Raw genomic sequence first — 18,692 nt, 5'->3', positions numbered from 1 at the left:
GAATTTCATTTTTGTAAACTATTGTAATGACTACCAGATCCTTGTATTACTATTGCGTCACCTTGGATTTGAGATCAGCACAGCTTTTGATAAGAAGATAAAGATTAGGCAGTGAGAAAAAGTTAATCATTAACTTTGAAAAAATTTATTTAGCGTAAATGTTGACCAAAAATAAGATTATCTAACTTACTGGATTAAAGTTCATCGGAACTGCTGGCACGTAAGGCTTTAGCTCAGTCAGAAATGCCTGTTGTCCTAAACCACAAGTTCAAGATTGAACAGAATTAGAAAAAAGAAAGTTTGATTAATTATGGAAATACATGTTACAACTGGGCGGCACGGTGGATCAGCCGGTAAAGCATTGGCCTCACAGTTCTGAGGACCAGGGTTAAATCCCGGGCCTGCCTGTGTGGAGTTTGCGTGTTCTCCCCGTGCCTGCGTGGGTTTTCTCCGGGCACTACGGTTTCCTCCCACATCCCAAAAACATGCAGCATTAATTGGACACTCTAAATTGCCCCTAGGTGTGAGTGTGGGTGTTTGTCTCGATCTGCCCTGGAATCGGCTGGCAACCAATTCAGGGTGCATCCGGCCTCCTGCCCATTGACAGCTGGGGTAGGCTCCAGCACTCCCCGTGACCCTCCCGAGGATAAGCGGCTAAGGAAATGGATGGATGGATGTTACAACTGACCCCAAAATGACTGAGACCTTTTGCCCAAACTACTGATTGCCTATTTTAAAGTGATCTTTAAACAGAACAATGGCGAAAGTATGATAAAATTCCTTAACCTCTCCTTAAAAAATCCACGTCTCACTTCTAGAATTTTTACCTGGAAGAAATTTTGTTTTGAACATCCTTTTTTTTTTTACTTCGGGTTGTGCAAAATGGTTGAGTCGTGCTCATCTCTGCTCACTGTGCGATTCTCTTCTCAGAAAGGACACTAGTATCCTACTTTTTAGTTGTGAGTGGAGAAGATATTGTGATGTCATAATTTACCCGTGTAACAACAAGCCTCAGTCTCCCCAAATTTTGACATAGTCATTCATTCATCACCATTCCGCTTATCCTCACTAGGGTCGCGGACGTCCCAGATCCTGACCTAGCTATCTTTGGCTGAGAGGCGGGGTACACCCCGAACTGGTCGCCAGCCAATCATGGAATTTTGATACATCAAATCTCAATCAAAACAAATCCAAATGGCATATTGTGAACAAAGACCTTTCTTTCTGACGCACATGATGATTCACTGATTAGTCAAACCGCTGCTGTGTAACTACTAACAAAGATGACTTTGTTAGTCTTTTACCTAAGTATCAGTGGCTGGTATTGACTATTGGTATCATTGCTTGCCGATCCCTGGTCATATGACTCATGCGATGGTTCCCATTGCCAGTTATTCATGATAACCACTGCCTTGTGCAGTAAAAAGTGGCTACATTTGGAAAATTCCCAGTGAGCAATGCTGCGTTTTATGACGTGATCGCACGTCTGGCGCGGTAATGCTTAATATGCCGTTTCATTTCCGACATCAACCTTGATGTCTGCCACAAAATGGCCGAGGCAGGCTGATGAACAGGGTACAAAATGGAGGTGGCTGCTTTGTGTTGTGAACCTTTTATTGAGCTTTAGCTTGATAAGTTGCAGACCGTGGCGGATGGGTTTCATAAATCGCTGGCGCGTTGTCACCTGTGTAACAAGATTAGAACACCACACGGCTGAAATCAGAGGGGACTTGAAAGCTTTGTTTGTGAATGAAACATTTTGGCATCCCTCAGTTGACTGGTATAGATGTTGGACATTAAAATAGATGCTGCGTCCAAATGAGTGTGAAGGGCACACCTGCTTCTAATGTGCCTGTGTCACTGTACCATCCTTGCAATATGGACTGCATGATGAGCTCATCTGTTGTTTGTCAGCAGTCGTGCATGTTTGTTGTGTTATTGAAAAAGCCGTGCACTCGGCTAATAGCACGTGTAGGTGGCCGGATGCATATTGTCACAACAAAAATAAACCACTTAATTGTGGGCTGTGCACACACCATGTAATGTAAGCAAGCCGCCAGCAACTTCATGAAGAGCACCTCCACCTGTTTAATGTGATACAAATACTACATAAAAAGGTCTGCTTCTATACAGATAATTATGCTCATACTGACTTCTGATTGACAGCAAAGAAAAAAATTCAAATATTTATTTGGGCTGAAATTGGCTTAGGCAGTGCTTCATTTGCATGCTACTAGAGCGAGCCCGTATACAGCTAAGTGGTGCATGAACCACACTTTGAGAACTAGACAGAATGTTGAGGCTAAATTGAGGATTATTTTTGCTTTAGTTTATTGTATGAAGACTGAACATAATGGTGACGTTTGATAATAAAACACAACTCTAAATAAAACTAAAGCAAACCTCCACCCCTGAAATTGATAGCTCATTGCCCTTCACTGGGAGAAACGAACAGACTCAGTCAAAAATGCCAACTATAACAAGCTAAAGAGGCGTTCAAGGGGGCTGAAACCCCTGCTGGCTGTTTCTGTAACATTTACTCCAATTTAGGTGCATACTTGGAAAAACTTGGCACTGCCTCCCTCATCCATCTGTCCTTTTCTCCAGTGAGGTTATGTTTTTACAGCTAGCGAGTGTTTCTCTCTCCTAACAAATGACCAGGTTTCATTCTTGCAAACCGTTTTTCATTTACTTATTGTGAAGTATTTTGGCCCGAAGTTCGCCTGTTTCCATTAGCCGTGCGTCATAAATTACAATCACGTCTCTAATTTAGCGGGCGCCTTTGTCCACAGCGACTCTGATGAAAATAAGTGTGCGCAGTGTTTGTTGTTTTTCCTGCTGCGCATTGACAAAACAATTACCCCACTGAAATGAACTCAAAAAGTGCAATTAATAAACATCAACGGTGGTCTCAGCACAAATGGAATCGCCAAGGTTGAACAATCCTTACCACAATTTAGAAACAAGTTCTTCTCATGGAAAATAATCGAAATAGCAGTCTTACCTGAACAAAGTCCTCCTATTAAATCTGCCTAACCACTAACAAAACTTTAACAGTGTATACTAGACAAAAGGGCGACGGTTGATTCTGAGGATAACTTTGATAATTTGCAGTAAATTTCTTTTGGCAGATGACAGGTGAGACACTGAGCTGAAGAAGCTTGGGGGAGATGAATCTGGGGGTGATTATGTTGAACACGGAGATGACGTCCAAGAACAACATCCTCGTATATGTTCTAGGACACGGGTGCTCAATACATCGATCGCGAGGGAGTCTTGGTCGATCGCGGAGCGGCATGCCCAAAAAAAAAAAAAATGTTGCCTCTAAACTGGCCGTGTGCGCAATTGTGCACCACTGAGCAGTCTCTTCACAGATTTTCTGCGTTGCGTGCAAAAAAAAAATACAACGCAATTTGAAAGTATAACATACAGCTAATCAGTTTGTGGCATTTTGCAATGTGATTCAATGAGTGAGGGATGACTGGTTGTTACATCCAATGGCACAATTCGCATACGTACTGTAATAAATGAAAAGAAGCCACTGGTTTCTTTTAGGCAGCACACGGAACTTTCTCTAACAACGACCGCTGCTCCGCCACACTCTTTTTCCTAGTTTTACCTTACACCCCCCCTCCTCCCGCTCGTAAAGAGAGAGCAAAGACAAGCTAGACATGTTGCTTACTTTCGATATTAATGGAGAAAGTTAAAAAAGAAATGCTGTTGTCTTAAGATGGATTGACTGTTGCAGTATGTGAAAAATCGAAGAAAAAGTGGTTAAATTGGACGAGATTTTCTCTTTTCCGAGTGGGAAAGGTCTGGTCTGAAGCCAAATTAGAAAGTCCAGCATGAAATGGTGTGTAATTGTAAAATTCCACCTCGGCACAGCCTGATCCAGGATGAAAGCACAGACAATACAGTGCACAAAAAGCAAATTCTGTGTTTTAAATATAGGAGGCAACATAACATTAACCTTAAAACGGTTTGGGAGCATCATCATTTCCCCCCGCCCCCCCACACACCCCTGTCGGTAGCTCGCGATGGGCTGGCTGCTTGAAAAGTAGATCTTGAGGTAAAAAAAAAAGTCTGGAAACCCCTGTTCTAGGATGAAGTGCAGTCCCAAGTTGAGTGTGTCATCCACACACCTATTTGGTTGGGAGAGAAACTGCAGGGACCTGTGGAGGTCTTGAGCTGGTTAAACATGAGGCGTTTGAAGGACTTCATGACCAGAGATGACAGCGTGACAGGCCTGTAGTCATTCAGACAGTGAATGCAGGTTTCTTAGGGACTAGAATGGTGGTAGAGCTCTTGAAATAGGATGGTACTTCACATTTCCAGAGATCTATTGAAGTAATTTCCTGCCTGGAGGACATCCAAACATCACGATCCATAGTTTGTCATTTCACTATGTAGTATGAAATAGCTCGAAGAGTAACAGGTGTTATGTGTTACCCACCTTTGGGTCTCCTTCATGTTCATACAGGAAATATATTCGACAGTTGGACGACGTTTAATTGCAAAACGTGACCTTCTCATTTCCTTCCTCAGAGACTCAGAGGGCCGTAAGCTGTGCAAAAAAGTCAAAGCGGATCCCGGCTCCAAAAGCAGTGCTGTTGAGCTGCTGCATTACAAGTGAGTCAATCTGAAACTCTTTTTCTCCTCTGATAACTTCACTGACATAATTTCATTCATCCATTGTGTGTTTTTACAGAGATGGTAGTTTCCACATGGAGTACAACAGACCCGCCACCTTCAAGGTAGACACTCGGCATCGGCACTTTGGTGGTTCACATAACAGATACGTCAGTGGTTTAGTCAAGTACTGTTCAATAGTTTTCTTAAGAGTTCCTGAGCTCACATTGCACAATGATGCCGTTTTTTTTTTTTTAATGCAGTGCCACCTGAGAGATTGGAGGCCGCAGGCATTCAGTATTGATTTTTGACCTTGTCATTTATGTGCAGAGATCTTTTCAGATTCTCTAAACGTTTGATATTATTATGGTCTGGGGCAACAACTAACATTTTTTTTTAAAACAATCATTTAATCGGTCAAGTATATCAATTGTCATTGAATCGAATAAAAAATATTTCAATTTCCATTTTTTTTAAATATTATTTTCTATTGGCATTGTAGAAAAGTGCGCAAAAGGGTTGCTGAATGGAAAAAAAAATGTCTTGGAGTAATAAATTATCCTTTAAAAAAAATAAAAAAATCCAATGTGTATAGCTGCTACCGGTGAGGCCACCAGACCAAAGCAGCAATTACAAGTGGCATCATTTTTATTGAGGTGGTTTGTAAAATGTTAAACTAGTTCATCGGGTTTGTTATTAAAGATGATTATGCCCATTTCAGTGAATCATTTCAGATCATATCGATCTCAATGAACGGACGCGTGCGCGCGCACACACACACACACACACAGTTGCTTTCATGGACCACAATTGGCAGTGCGGCAACAATGGTGTATTTGTTTACATTTAGGAACTTTTATTGTATTATGCTGGCATGTCAAGTTTACACTACGTTCCTGATTTCATGTGGCTTCAACAACAATTATATTTAAGTTATTACTTCATGTTGATGCCATCATTTTGTAACTTGTGCAACATACAATACCAAGTAATAGGTACGGTTAAGCTAATGCTTTTTTTTTTTTTTATTTGGGTGCCGTGTATAAGTAATATAATGCCTAAAGTAACTACCTAAGTTAATTTTTGAAGGTAACTTTGGCAACACTGTTTAGAGTTGTGTATATATAACAACATAGTACAACTTCGCTCATCCATCTTTCAGTCCATGGTTGCATTCCTGAAGGATCCGTCGGGGCCTCCACTGTGGGAGGAAAACCCAGAAGCCAAAGACGTTGTGCACGTAGAAACAGAAAAAGTAAGTGTTGACCACCTCTAGGAGCTTTTCGAAGATGCATTTATGGTGTTATGGGAAACTTCCAGACAATTCAGATGATTTTCTATTCACATCAATTCTGTGAAAGCAAGTCATGTTTATGACTGGCTGGAGGGTTGTTGAGAGTCAATGACAATGTGGTCTCTGCTCTGTGATGAAAACGCTTTGAGACATAGTAAAGAATGTCCTGGTTTTATGTCTTGCTTGTACGCTTGTCTTTCTGTACCCGTTTGAAGGACTTTAGGAAGCTGCTGAAGAAAGAGGAGAGGCCCATTCTGATGATGTTCTACGCGCCCTGTGAGTGTTTACTTAACAGCCTTGTCACTTTTTGTAATGACTTTGAACCATCAAAGCCAGTTTCAACATGAAATTTGGTACACGTCAATTATAAGCCACAAAAAATGTCAAGAAGGCATGCTCGAAAAGACACGGGAAGTCTGCGATTTGGGTTTGAAGCTGCCATTTTAGTCGTGTTGCTCATTTCCATGGGTCTTTAGGATTTTTTTGAAACGTCAGCCCCTGAAGCCATTTTCATTTGACATTAATTTTGTCAACATTCATTGGAGACTCTAAATTTCCCATAGGTGTGATTGTGAGTCTGAATGGTTGTATTTCTATGTGCTACAACTAGTTCAGTGTGTACCTCGCCTCCTCCCAAAATATAGTCGGGACAGGCTCCAGCACTCCTGCGACCCTTGTGAGGATAAGCGGAAATGGATGACTGGTTGGATGGACATTTTCTCATTTCCAGGGGTCTTTTCATTTTTTTTTCCATCACCCTCAGTTAGTTTCACTCGTTAACATGAAATTTGTTTGGTTTCTACAGTAATGAGTATCCCCACAAAAAAAGTTAAGATAGCTTGAATTTCTCGAGTTTTGTTTGGAAATTCAGCTCCTGCAGCCAATTCCACTTAGCAACATGAAATTCTGTAGAAATGTTGAATATGAGTCTGACCACAAAAAAGTCCCGAGTTGGAAAATACAAAAAAGTCTAAAATTTGTGTTTGAAGCAGTTATTTCATTCCTTCTAATGTTTTGAAAATTCATCCCCGAAAACCAGTTTCACTTGGTAACATGAAATTTGATTTGATTATTGGTAGACCCACCCAAAAAAATCCTGGAATCGTTGGAAAATACACCGGTAGTCTATAGTTTTAGTTTGAAGGGCCCCTTCAGTTGGACAAATGCAGTGCTTAAAGCCATTTTCATTTAACATGAAATTTGGCAGACATGTCGATCATAGCGCCCCAGTGGATGACGAGTTAGCACATCTGCCTCGCAGTTCTGAGGACCTGGATACAAATCCAGCTTCGCCCGTGTGGATTTGGCATGTTCTCCCCCTTGCCTGCATGTTTACCCCCACACCAACAAAAACATGCATGGTAGATTAATTGAAGACTCTAAATTGCTTGTTGGTGTGAATGTGAGTGCAAATGGTTGTTTGTGTGGGCCCTGCGGTTGGCTGGTGAAGAGTTCAGGTTATCTGGGATAGGCGTGACCCAAGTAAGGATAAACGGTACAGAAAATGGATGGATGGAGGGATTGGCTACCATAAGCAGAATCAAATTATTGAATTTTGTTCAATGCCACAATAAGTATAAGTGCCCAAAAAGTCTGACGCCATGCATGAAAGGATGTTTGGGGTCTGCTATTTTGGTTTGAACACCCATTTTATCGTCTTTTCCTGGGCTCCTTCAAAAATTGCAATGCAGTTGCACTAAACTCTCCTTGCCCTTTGCCAGGGTGTGGCGTATGTAAGAGGATGCAGCCCATCTTTCAACAAGCTGCCACAGAGACTAAGGGACGATACGTAAGTCTTCTCAATGCCCTCCATGAATCGAATCAATCTTTGTGAAACACATTTTGATTTATTCACTCTGACCTACAGTAACCACATTATCTGACGTTATTTTGGTTTAGTTTGTGCGTTTGAAGCATTTGAGTCCCAAATATCATTACATGATGAGATGCACATGTATTTTAAACTTGAGATTGTTTCTCTCCTCAAAAATTAGACCATGAAATCAGTTTTGCCTTTTCCTTCCACGCCATGACATTGCCATCCGTAATCCACATTTGTCATTTTTGATGTGGTGTGCATGTTAGTGTGAATGGTTGGTTGTTTATACGTGACCTCCAATTGGCTGGCGAACTATTCAGGGTGTTCCCTGCTTCTCGCTCAGAGTCACCTGGGGTAGGCTGCAGCATGCTCGCGCCCCTAGTGAGGATAAGCAGTACGGAAAATGGATGGTTGGAAAATACATTTCAGAAGCACTCAGCCATTCAGAGGAAAAAAAACCCAACCTTTCCACAACAATCTAAAAATGGTGCTTTTTGAGTTTTGCATCGAATAAGGCCACTAGTATATATGTCCTTCCATTATCTGAGCCGCTTATCCTCACAAGGGTTGCGGGAGCGCCGGAGCCGATCAGTGTTATCTTGGCAGGGTACACCCGGAACTGGTTGCCAGCGAATCGCAGGGCACATCAAAACAACCATTTGCACTCGCAATCACAGCTAAAGCCAATTTAAAGTCTTCAATTAATGCATAACAATATAGAACTTTGGGGACACACAATTGCTTTATTGTATTATTTATTATTTTTATTATTTATTCATTCATTTATTTATTTGTTTGTCTCTATCTATCTATCTATCTATCTATCTATCTATCTATCTATCTATCTATCTATCTATCTATCTATCTATCTATCTATCTATCTATCTATCTATCTATCTATCTATCTATCTATCTATCTATTGTGTATTCAGTGACTGCCAAAAAAAAAGAACAGTATTATCCCTGTTGAGGCAAAACATTTGGTATGCCTCCTGTCTTGTTGCTAATGTTGCTAATTGGAGTTGGCTTGAACATGTTATTGTCTGACAAAGCAATCCGAGCAAAGGAAGTGCTCTGGCCCCGCGAGGATAAGTTTGAAACGGTCCCATTGCTAATAGAATTGAACTTACATCGGCCAGCAAGTCAGCTTGGGTAGCCTTCAGCACTCACGTGACCCTTGTGAGGATAAGCAGCTTGGAAAATTGATGGATTGGCCAGCAATCTTGAAGGCCTCGTGGAAGATTAGTTTCCCGTGGTGGCACAGAGACACTTAAATCCGATGACAACAAAATAGAACCTCTACATGTAGCGGAAGCATCGCAACCAAGCTTAACGCTACGAAATAAAGAGACTAGACTGTTGGGAATAAAAATTACAATTCCGTGGAACCATTATTACAATTCATATTGTAAATACAGGTCAGTGCTTCTAATAGTGTTGAAGCCAATAACTAGCAGCTAAAAGAGTAACAATAGCTGATGACTCACCACTGCCTGCGATTATAAAGCTTGTTTTGATCTTGAGTGTGGTTTTTCTTTCAAGGTCCTGGCCGGCATGAACGTGCACCCATCCGAATTTGATGGCCTCAAGCAGGAATTCAACGTCAAAGGCTACCCAACCTTCTGTTACTTCGAGTGAGTGCTCGTGGCTTCTTTCTCCAGTCAGTGATTACGAGGTGGCAGATGCGTCAAATACAGTTACGTCTCGTAAAATGTGGACTCTTGTCTGGCGACCACTCTGTTCAAAGTCGTAACAATCCGGCTCGAAGGATCTTAAGCGTACCTGAGTGGTGGATTCATCGATCTTGACGGGTCTTGCTCCTATGGTGTTAGCTTCCAAATTTGCCCTTCTGTCGTACTCGACTGAAACGACTTTTCAGGCGTTTCAAGGCAATACGAACGTGCTAAACAAACTTTGGTTGAGCATCATTAATGCCAAATATAATGTTTTCCATGAAAAACCTGATGTATACATTTAGGTACATGCTGTGGACCAGGGGAGGGGGATTATCTGTCTGTCTGTCTGTCTGTCTGTCTGTTCTGTCTATCTATCTATCTATCTATCTATCTGTCTCTCTGTCTCTCTATCTCTCTCCTCTTCTACTCTCTCTCTTCTCTCTCTCTTCTCTCTCTTCTCTTCTCTCTCTTCTCTCTCCTCTCTTTCTTTTCTTATCTATCTACATATATATCTCTCGCTCTCTCTGTCTCTCTCTCTCTCTCTCCTCCTCTCTCTCTTTCTTTTCTATCTACATATATATCTCTCGCTCTCTCTGTCTCTCTTCTGTCTCCTCTCTTCTCTCTCTCTCTCTCTCTTCTCTCTCTCTCTCTCTCTCTCTGTCTGTCCATCCGTCCCGAAGATGTATGTAGTCAGGACTTTATATGCTCAGTTGATGCTGGAGGCAGACTTTGTTAATCATGTACATCATATTTCTCTTTTGCTACTGTGGGAGACTATTAAAGCGTACATTCGGTGCAAAATACTGTAATGTCTTTGGAGTTGTACAGGAAAGGAGCATGGAGGACAAAATTCGACCAGCTCCCTCAAGATATGGAACAATTAGATTTAAGATACTGTGCGACCAAATCGCCGGAAGCATATAAGAAACGGTTAACGCTGCTAGGTGAACATTACTTATTGATGACACAGCAAAGGGACTGTTACAGTCCAGGTCGAGGTTTTGTGAACATGGAGACAAGCGAAGCTAATTGTTTGTCCACAGACTGTCAAATGACATCTTCTCAAATAATATAGGCAAAATCTGATCCATGAGTGATTAATGGATGCCTAAGAGAATTTTATGAATCACTACACGTCTGAAGTTAACTCCACAATGTCAGAACTAGATGATTTCCGCGATAAATTGAATGTTCCAGTCTTGCATCCAAAGTAATGGCAGTTGGTGAGCATGACAACTTGACTTGGTAGATTAGCGGTGTCAAACTCATTTTTTTCACGGGCCACATTTTACGTAGAGCTTCCCTCGATCTAGTTACGATCTAGTTTTGGAATCAGAAATCAAGGGTAATGGGTTTTCCGACTATTGTTGTTTGGTAACAGAAAAATGCTTTTAATAGCTCAATGTTATCATTCATGACATGACAATTTGAAATTTTGGGACACATTTGAACAAAAATCATTGAAGTTCATGCACATGATTTGCCTCCGCGGGCCACATAAAATCATCCAGCGGGCCGGATCTAGCCCCCGGGCCTTGAGTTTGACAACAGTATGGTAGATGAAGATATGCAAGACATGCTTTTGAAGAGTGGATGCTAAAGGAGGCAATACAATATGATTAGACTTTACACCGATCTGATCGACTTGATTGGTGCTGAAAATTTCAGGTCAATATGATTACTGAGAAAAATGGTGACGTGTTGAATATTTATTTTAGTTGCTGTATATACTGGCATATATATGGAAGACTTTTTAAGGTTGAGATGAAGTTGACACCCAAGCTTTGAGGATTTGACAACTAAATGATCTATTAGTTAAGACCGAAGACTTTGGAAAGATTGGGATTGAGTCAAGACTAAAATTTCCAAGGTTTTGAGACCAACCAAAGACCAAATCCTTGGGTGGTTGAGACTGACCAAAACTATGATCAATCCGTGTCAAGATGAAGACTTTGAAGTAGGTGACGGAGTCAAGGCTCCGACTTTGTACACGACCAATGAATATAATAAGTGGGATACAGTAGAACCTCAGTTCTCGACCACAATTCGTTCCAGAAGGCGGTTCGAGAACACATTTTTTCGAAAACCGAATCGATATTTCCCACGTCTGCGTACAGAAGTTGTGTTATACACGATAACAATACGCATCGTGGGTCAACTCGCCGGGCCGCGGGCGTTATGTTATTTGCGGGTTTTGTCGCAGGCGTTCGAGTACCGATTTTCGTTCGAAATCAGAAGTAAAAGAATCTCAAATTTTTTTTATTCGAAAAACGATTTGTTCGAGAACGGAGACGTTTGAGAACAAAGTATTCGCTGTAGTTGTTTTTGCCTCATTTTGTGTGTGACAAACTGTTTTAACAAAAATATGGATTTTCACATGACATGCTTAGTTTCAAAGTACCGGTAATTTCTTTTCAAGTATTGAAATTTTAATGTTTAATCTTAAAACGGTAATCATGGTCTTCTTTTGTGTGTCTTTTAGGAAGGGCAAGTTCCTATATCACTATGAGAATTACGGCGCCACAGCCAAGGACATCGCAGAATGGATGAAGAAGTGAGTCGTAGGAGCTCAACTATTTACATCTTTTAAGGAATAACATCTGGAGTTGATTCGTCACATTCTCCAGTCACTGTATGTGAAATATGCACATGTGCTTGTGTTTTATGCTCGTACATTGTGTGTCTGTGTGGGTGTGCTTTCAAAGCTGTTATTACTAAAGCAATGAAAGTCACAAGCTGTACCATCACCATAATCTTTTTATATTGAAGACATCACGTTATACTTATAACAAGTGTGTGTTACTTTAAATGGCGTGTGCATATGCGTACAAGAGAATTTGATGTGTGAGAGAGGCTTATGTGTTTGAGATTTTGTATGTCGCACTGGCATTCATCTGTGTGAGTGGTGTGTGTGTGCTTTGCTTTTGTGTTAGTGTTAGGGAATTGTATTTGAGATGAGAGAGAGAGAGAGAGAGATCGTTGTCCGCATATGCGAGTGTTAAAATTGAGCGTCATGTTGTACATCATTATTGTGACTGAGAGAAGTGTGTGTGTGTGGTAGATAATTGATGTTTCATGAAATTGTGCTTGCGATCGAGTGTGCATACACACGAGAGAGAGAGAGTTGTGTGTGAGAATTGTCCGTCATAGTAGTTGATTATTGTCCGCGGAAAATTATGTTTGTGAAAGAGAGGCTGTTTGTGTGGGAATCTTTGATCATGTGTGTGAGTCTGTTTTTGTGCACGTTCTTGTGTGTGTGACAATCGAGTGTTTTGCTTGAGTGTGTTGGATAATTGTCTGTGAGAATTGGGAATACGATGCTTAATTGTTTCTGTATAGAATTGTGTGCGAGTCTATATCCTTTATTGTGTGTGTTGGTTAATATGTGGGAATCACAAATTTGAGTGTTTGTGTGAGAGCAAGAGAGAGTTGTCGGTGCATGTTAGGTAATTGGTGTGTGTGAAAATTGAGAGGGTGTGTGCATGAGCGCTTGCCGCCAGAGAGAGAGAGAGAGAGAGAGAGAGAGACGAGACGGAGAGGATGGAGCAGAGAGAGAGAGAGGGAGTTGAGGAGAGGAGAGGAGGAGGAGAGAGAGAGAGAGAAGAGGAGACATATTGATTGTGTGCGAAGAGAATTGCGTTTGTCTTGTGCGTGTCTATTAGGTGCGTAGAGTGATGTGTTGATGTCCTTTATCCATGTTTTGTTGGCAGTATAGAAGGGTGATGTGAATCATCAAGGCGGGTTTCTTAAGACTGTGTGTGTGTGTGTGTGTGTCATTTTGGTTCGGGCTGGACATCTGCGTCTCATTTACACATTGAGGCACACACCCCACACGCATACAGACAATCTGAAATTAAACGTGTCTTTTTTTTTTTTTTTTTTTTTTTTTCCAGCCCTCAGCCGGTGAAGCCAAAGACTCCCGAAGTGTCCTGGTCTGAGACAGATTCATCTGTCTTCCACTTGACGGACGAATCCTTCGATGCCTTCATGGAAGAGCATCCCGCTGTCATGGTCATCTTCTACGCACCCTGTAAGCAGCACAGAATACCACACGCGCACCTCAAACCACCATCTACCAATCAATCCAGTGCATCACCCTAAGTGATGCGCCAAAGTTCATTTTTTTGCCTTATTATTGAGATAAAAGTCTCCAAACAGGCCACAATCAAGGAAATCACACTTCTTTTTCGTTTAATGCGTAAGAAAAAGGGCAAAAAAGATATACTCTCTCGCGGGCAGGGCGGGTATGTTATCAGTGCTGTGAAGTGGTACATACTAGAGATATGTTTATTCATTAATTCTTATTCTAGAATGACACTCATGCATTATTAATACTGATGGATTAGCATTTTGAAGACAAACTTGGTTGCACACGGCCCTATCTTCTCTTGGAAAACGCTTCATGTGTACTTGAGGCAGCCATGTTCCGTCAGGAAGGAAAGGGAAATAACTCTGTGCTAATTTTGACCGATGAGTTATCCTCTCCTGATACCAAATTATGGCTTCAGATTAAAACACTTAAATATTTTGATATACTGAAGGATATAATGGGTGAAAATCATGGTGTCCCAAAAATGGGACGCTGCCCACGAATGGGTTAATATGCATTGTTCTCAAATGAGTCTAATGCGTATTTAAAAAAAAAAATAATAATAATAAACCGTCGGTCACATTGATGTTTACGTAGGTTGATGTGTGGCCGCAACACGCTTCCATGTACGGGGGCTGAAGCCTATCTCAGTTTATTTTCTTTTTTTTAAATACACATTGGACTCATTTGAGAACAATGCATATTCTAATAAACCATCCGTCATGTTTATGTAGGTTAACGTGTGGCCGCAACACACTTCGTGTAAGGAGGATCCGACTCAGTCTTTTTTTTTTTCTTTCTCCAATCATAGTTAATGAATTCGAGTTTGTGTGAAACCAGGAGTCATTTATTTAAATGTTGGTATTTGTATTGAAAAAATCTGAGTGGCTCCATTACTATGTGGGATTTATTCTTGATTGAAAACAGATCCAGCAACAAAATCTTTGTATGCGTCCCGACTTTTCTACGCTTTCAAACTCTTCTGTGTAAATCTCGACGACTTACTTACCAAATACATGTGTAGATGCAGTTGTCCAAGATATGCGGAAGCGGGTTAACAGTACAATTTCTTATGGGTGAAAACATCGACTTCAGCCTTAAATAGGGGTCCTCTATGCCAAGTGTCTCTCATTTTTCCACGTACCTTCGTTTATTTTCACCTTCTAAATGTTTACCAGTATCGGCCAAAACTCTAGGCGTCGTGCTATGAGAGGTATTTTCGTGCCGTCGCAAACCGACTTCGCATTGAAGAATGCTCTGTTAGACCGTCAATGTGGCCAATCACGTGACTTCGGTAACGTGGGTGGAAGTAAACGATTGAATTTCAGTTGAGGAATATCCAAGTCCAGGGGAGTTGAGTTAACTTTACATTTGATATTTTTGTTCTTTTTTTTTTTTAATACATCTTTTACAGATGTTTTTCATGGATGTAGAATTTTGTGCGAAATTGAATTTATTCCATTTTGGAATATCAGTTGTAATAGGGAAAACAAACTTACATGATGCAATTTATCTTCAGGAACAATTGTGAGTAGTTTAGTGGTATTGGAACTTTTTAGGAATGATTCCTCCAAGTCTTTGCAAGCACCCTAGTGATTTTGACCAGTGTCCAACGTTGCAACGTGCTAGTCAAGAAGGAAGTGGTCTTTGGCCGCAATCTGCATGATCGCATGCCTGGCAGCCTCGTCCCTCCTCCAGCATGCGGGTTGATTTATAACCTGCAGAAGCGCTGAAGAAAGGAGGTGCTCAAATGTTTTGACAAGGGCAATTTAGCGCCTTTGGAAATGTACCAATTTACTTCCACGCAGCAGCAGCGGCGGAGGGTGTCGACTTCAAATGGCCATACATCTTCACCGGTGACATCTTGTCGAGGGTGCGCACAACAAACATTGTGAGCATTTGGCGTGCTCATGCTCTGTTAAATGCCTCGGACTGCGGTTCGGTGTCTTTGCAAAGATTACTGAAAAGAACAAATGTGCGCACCATCATGTTCTGGCAGCCTCCTTCATGAAAAAATGTTGAGCTCCTGCACTCTAATCCTACACAGATTTACTGCAAGATTACATCTAGGTGCCCTTAATAATAGCTGTAGTCCTTACGACAGTTGAAGCAAAGCAAACACACAAGGTAACCCATTGTGTTTTAGATGATTAAAAGCATTTGAATACAAAAAATAAAACAAAACACAAACACACAAAAAGGTAGAAATGACAACGAAAATGTACATTTAAAATTAAAAAGTGTACAGTGCAAGAAATATCATTAAAAAGTGGAACTACTCTTAAAAATCATGAGACAAAAGTTTTCAACCTGGATTTAAATTGATAAAAAAACATTATGCCAACTGTGAAGCATGGACAATTTTCTGTAATTGATTCAGCAATGAATTCTGCGCTGTACCAGAAAATCCTAAAAGAGAATGTCCAGCCGTCACTCAAATGCTCTTGGATCATGCAGCACCGCAACAATCCAAAACACACCAGCGAGTCCACCTCTGAATGGCTAAAAAATAATAATAATTAAGGTTTTGGTGTTCCAAGTTAAAGTTCCGATTTAAATCCATTTGAGATACTGTGGTCAGTCACTCAAATGAAAAATGTATGGGTGTGGTCAGTCATGTCTGCAGATATAAAGTTACGGGTGTGGTCCACCAGTCATGCCCGCAGATATAAAGTTGCAGGTGTGCGTTTTGTTTGTAATTATGAGTGTACCCTTTTAAGAGCAGGGGGGGGGGGTGTCAGATAAACTAGGAAGTAGAAGTAGGCTGAGCAGCAGCTCGTCGTTAGAGATCGTGTGCTTCCGTGTTAAAAAAAAGAAAAAGACGTCAGGCTGTGGTTCACTACGCTGCATCGGCGCTGAGTGTGTGCGACAAGTGCGCAGTAGCGCAGCTTAGAGGAACATTGGTCAAGACACAAAATAAGTGACGTCTTTCAATATGCATGTATTTCTATTTGGAACAAATTTTACACACGTGATTTTTCGTGCAGATTTGCGAGTGCAATGGCGCGCGGGCGCCTACGCGTCCGCCAAATCACAGTGACTGTGTGGTGTTACCTTAAATGGGCAGTTCATGCTAGAAAACTCCACAATATGGTGAAGTTTAAATAATTCTGGAAAGAGTGGGAGAAAATTCCTCCAGAGTGATGTGAAAGACTCACCACCAATTATTGGAAACGCTTGATTTCAGTTATTGCTGCCAACGATGGCACAACCCAGGTTCGGGGGGCAATTACTTTTTAACAGAGGTTCAGAAAGGTTTGAATGTTTTTTTATGGCCTTAATAATTTAAATTCTCATTTGAAAACAGTATTTTCTATTTCCTTGGGTTGTCTCTGAGTGATGCTAAAATTGGTTTGATGATTTGAAACCTTTGCGTGTAATAGATATGGGGGGGGAGAAATGAAATTAGAAAGGGGGAAAATAACTTTTTTCACAGCACTGTAGTGTGCAAAAAAAACATTTCATTTTGTGTCTCACTGTCTGAAGTCAAATAAGACTAAACTTCTCCTCGGGTCAATCATTGTTCTGGAAGGAAATTAAGTTGGTAGCTCTGCAAATCATATCCATAAATGCAATTTTACTAATGATTGGCATAGTAATTTCTTTGGGTGGTTTGACTTTGTTTTCATTGTTTTTTCAATTTACTTTTTCAAATTATTATTTGGGTGAAATATATATATATGTGTGTGTGTGGTGTGTGTGTGTATGTGTGTGTGTAAGGAAGTACCTCAGTCAAAAGAAACACTGAAATGAAGATTGTTGGATAAATTTACACCCGCATGAAACAAATATTGGTGCCTTGAGACCTCGATGCCCGTAACTCAAATACTCATCTTCAATCATCTTTCTGCCTTTAAATGAATACAAATGCCATAATTTGTTCCAGCCCTTCGCCAGAAAAATCTAATTGTTTTTTCAATATTCTGCTATCTATAAACGTACCATAATGACATAATTTGTGTGAACAAATGTTTATTGCCACGTTTTGCTTCAGTTTAATAGACATTGTGCCGCTCCTTCTGGTCTGTGCACCTTGGCCACCTGGAGGTAGTATAATAGTCATTGAAACACAGCGATACCTCATTTCTCATAAAATGTGTAAATCAGGTTGGTATTCTCAACACACCACTGTATTTCAAATACACATGGGTAAACCAAAACATGTTGCTTTAGAAACGTCAGTCATGGCATCAATCCATGGAAATAAACGTTAGATCGTATCTGTAGACACTGTACATTTTCAAACGCTGATCGACAGAGAGATATCCTTCTGTAACGTTGCGTGCATCTATAGGGTGTGGCCACTGCAAAAAGATTAAACCAGACTATGAAGAAGCTGCCCAACTACTCAACAAAGATCCAAAGGTAAGTATGTTAGGTAATTGGTGTGTGTGAAAATTGAGAGGGTGTGTGCATGAGCGCTTGCGCCAGAGAGAGGAGAGAGAGAGAGAGATAGATAGAGACGCAGAGAGAGAGAGAGAGAGAGAGAGAGAGAGAGAGCTAGAGAGAGAGATCTGAGAGAGAGAGAGAGAGGAGAGAGGAGAGAGAATCTCCGAGAGAGTCTCCTCTCTCCTCTGAGAGAAGAGAGAGAGAGGAGACTTGAGAGAGATTCTCTCTCCTTGCTTTTTTTTGTGGCGAAATGTCTATTGTGCATAGCGCATAGAGTGATGTGTTGATGTCCTTATCCATGTTTTGTTGGCAGTATAGAAGTGTGATGTCATCAAGGCGGGTTTCTTTAAGACTGTGTGTGTGTGTGTGTGTGTGTGTTTTGGGGTCCTGATTAGTTCCTCACATCTCATTATCCTTTTTTATTCTAACCTTTGCCTTGAAATGTGGCTTTTTAGAGTCCGGGCGTGTTGGCAGCAGTGGACGCCACCATCCACAAGGCAGTGGGGGATCGCTTCAAAATTTCCGGCTTTCCCACTCTGAAGTACTTTGAGAACGGACAGGAGTTGTACACGTTGCCGCATGTACGCACGAAAGACAAGATCATCGACTTTATGCACAAGTGAGATGCTGTATTTTTGTACAAATCTTGACAGTATGACCACAGGCTTACTATTTATAGTCAACTTCTGATACATTCATCGTCTACTTTGGCAAACGTCCTCCCAGTAGACGAGAGTCATGGGTGGATAGTCTTAGTTATGAAATGTACAGGAAGTATGATAACATCACTGGTGA

At 41.0% G+C, this 18,692-nt stretch overlaps 1 protein-coding gene across 1 annotated transcript in view; it reads left to right on the top strand.

Moving 5' to 3' along the window:
- The window catches only part of pdia5 (protein disulfide isomerase family A, member 5), a 46,842-nt gene that overhangs the window by 16,915 nt on the left and 11,235 nt on the right, over nucleotides 1-18,692 (top strand). Inside the window, exons 4-13 of the mRNA XM_061841847.1 lie at nucleotides 4,546-4,629; nucleotides 4,709-4,754; nucleotides 5,792-5,884; nucleotides 6,139-6,199; nucleotides 7,645-7,712; nucleotides 9,285-9,376; nucleotides 11,901-11,972; nucleotides 13,312-13,448; nucleotides 17,803-17,873; nucleotides 18,353-18,516. Of these exons, the coding sequence (XP_061697831.1) occupies nucleotides 4,546-4,629; nucleotides 4,709-4,754; nucleotides 5,792-5,884; nucleotides 6,139-6,199; nucleotides 7,645-7,712; nucleotides 9,285-9,376; nucleotides 11,901-11,972; nucleotides 13,312-13,448; nucleotides 17,803-17,873; nucleotides 18,353-18,516 (888 nt within the window). The remainder of the gene's footprint in view (nucleotides 1-4,545; nucleotides 4,630-4,708; nucleotides 4,755-5,791; nucleotides 5,885-6,138; nucleotides 6,200-7,644; nucleotides 7,713-9,284; nucleotides 9,377-11,900; nucleotides 11,973-13,311; nucleotides 13,449-17,802; nucleotides 17,874-18,352; nucleotides 18,517-18,692) is intronic.

The sequence above is a fragment of the Syngnathoides biaculeatus genome, chromosome 14 (assembly GCF_019802595.1).
Source record: "Syngnathoides biaculeatus isolate LvHL_M chromosome 14, ASM1980259v1, whole genome shotgun sequence".
NCBI classification, from domain to species: domain Eukaryota; kingdom Metazoa; phylum Chordata; class Actinopteri; order Syngnathiformes; family Syngnathidae; genus Syngnathoides; species Syngnathoides biaculeatus.
The sequence above is the reverse complement of the archived record's forward strand: the minus strand, read 5'-3'. Positions and strand labels throughout refer to the sequence as shown.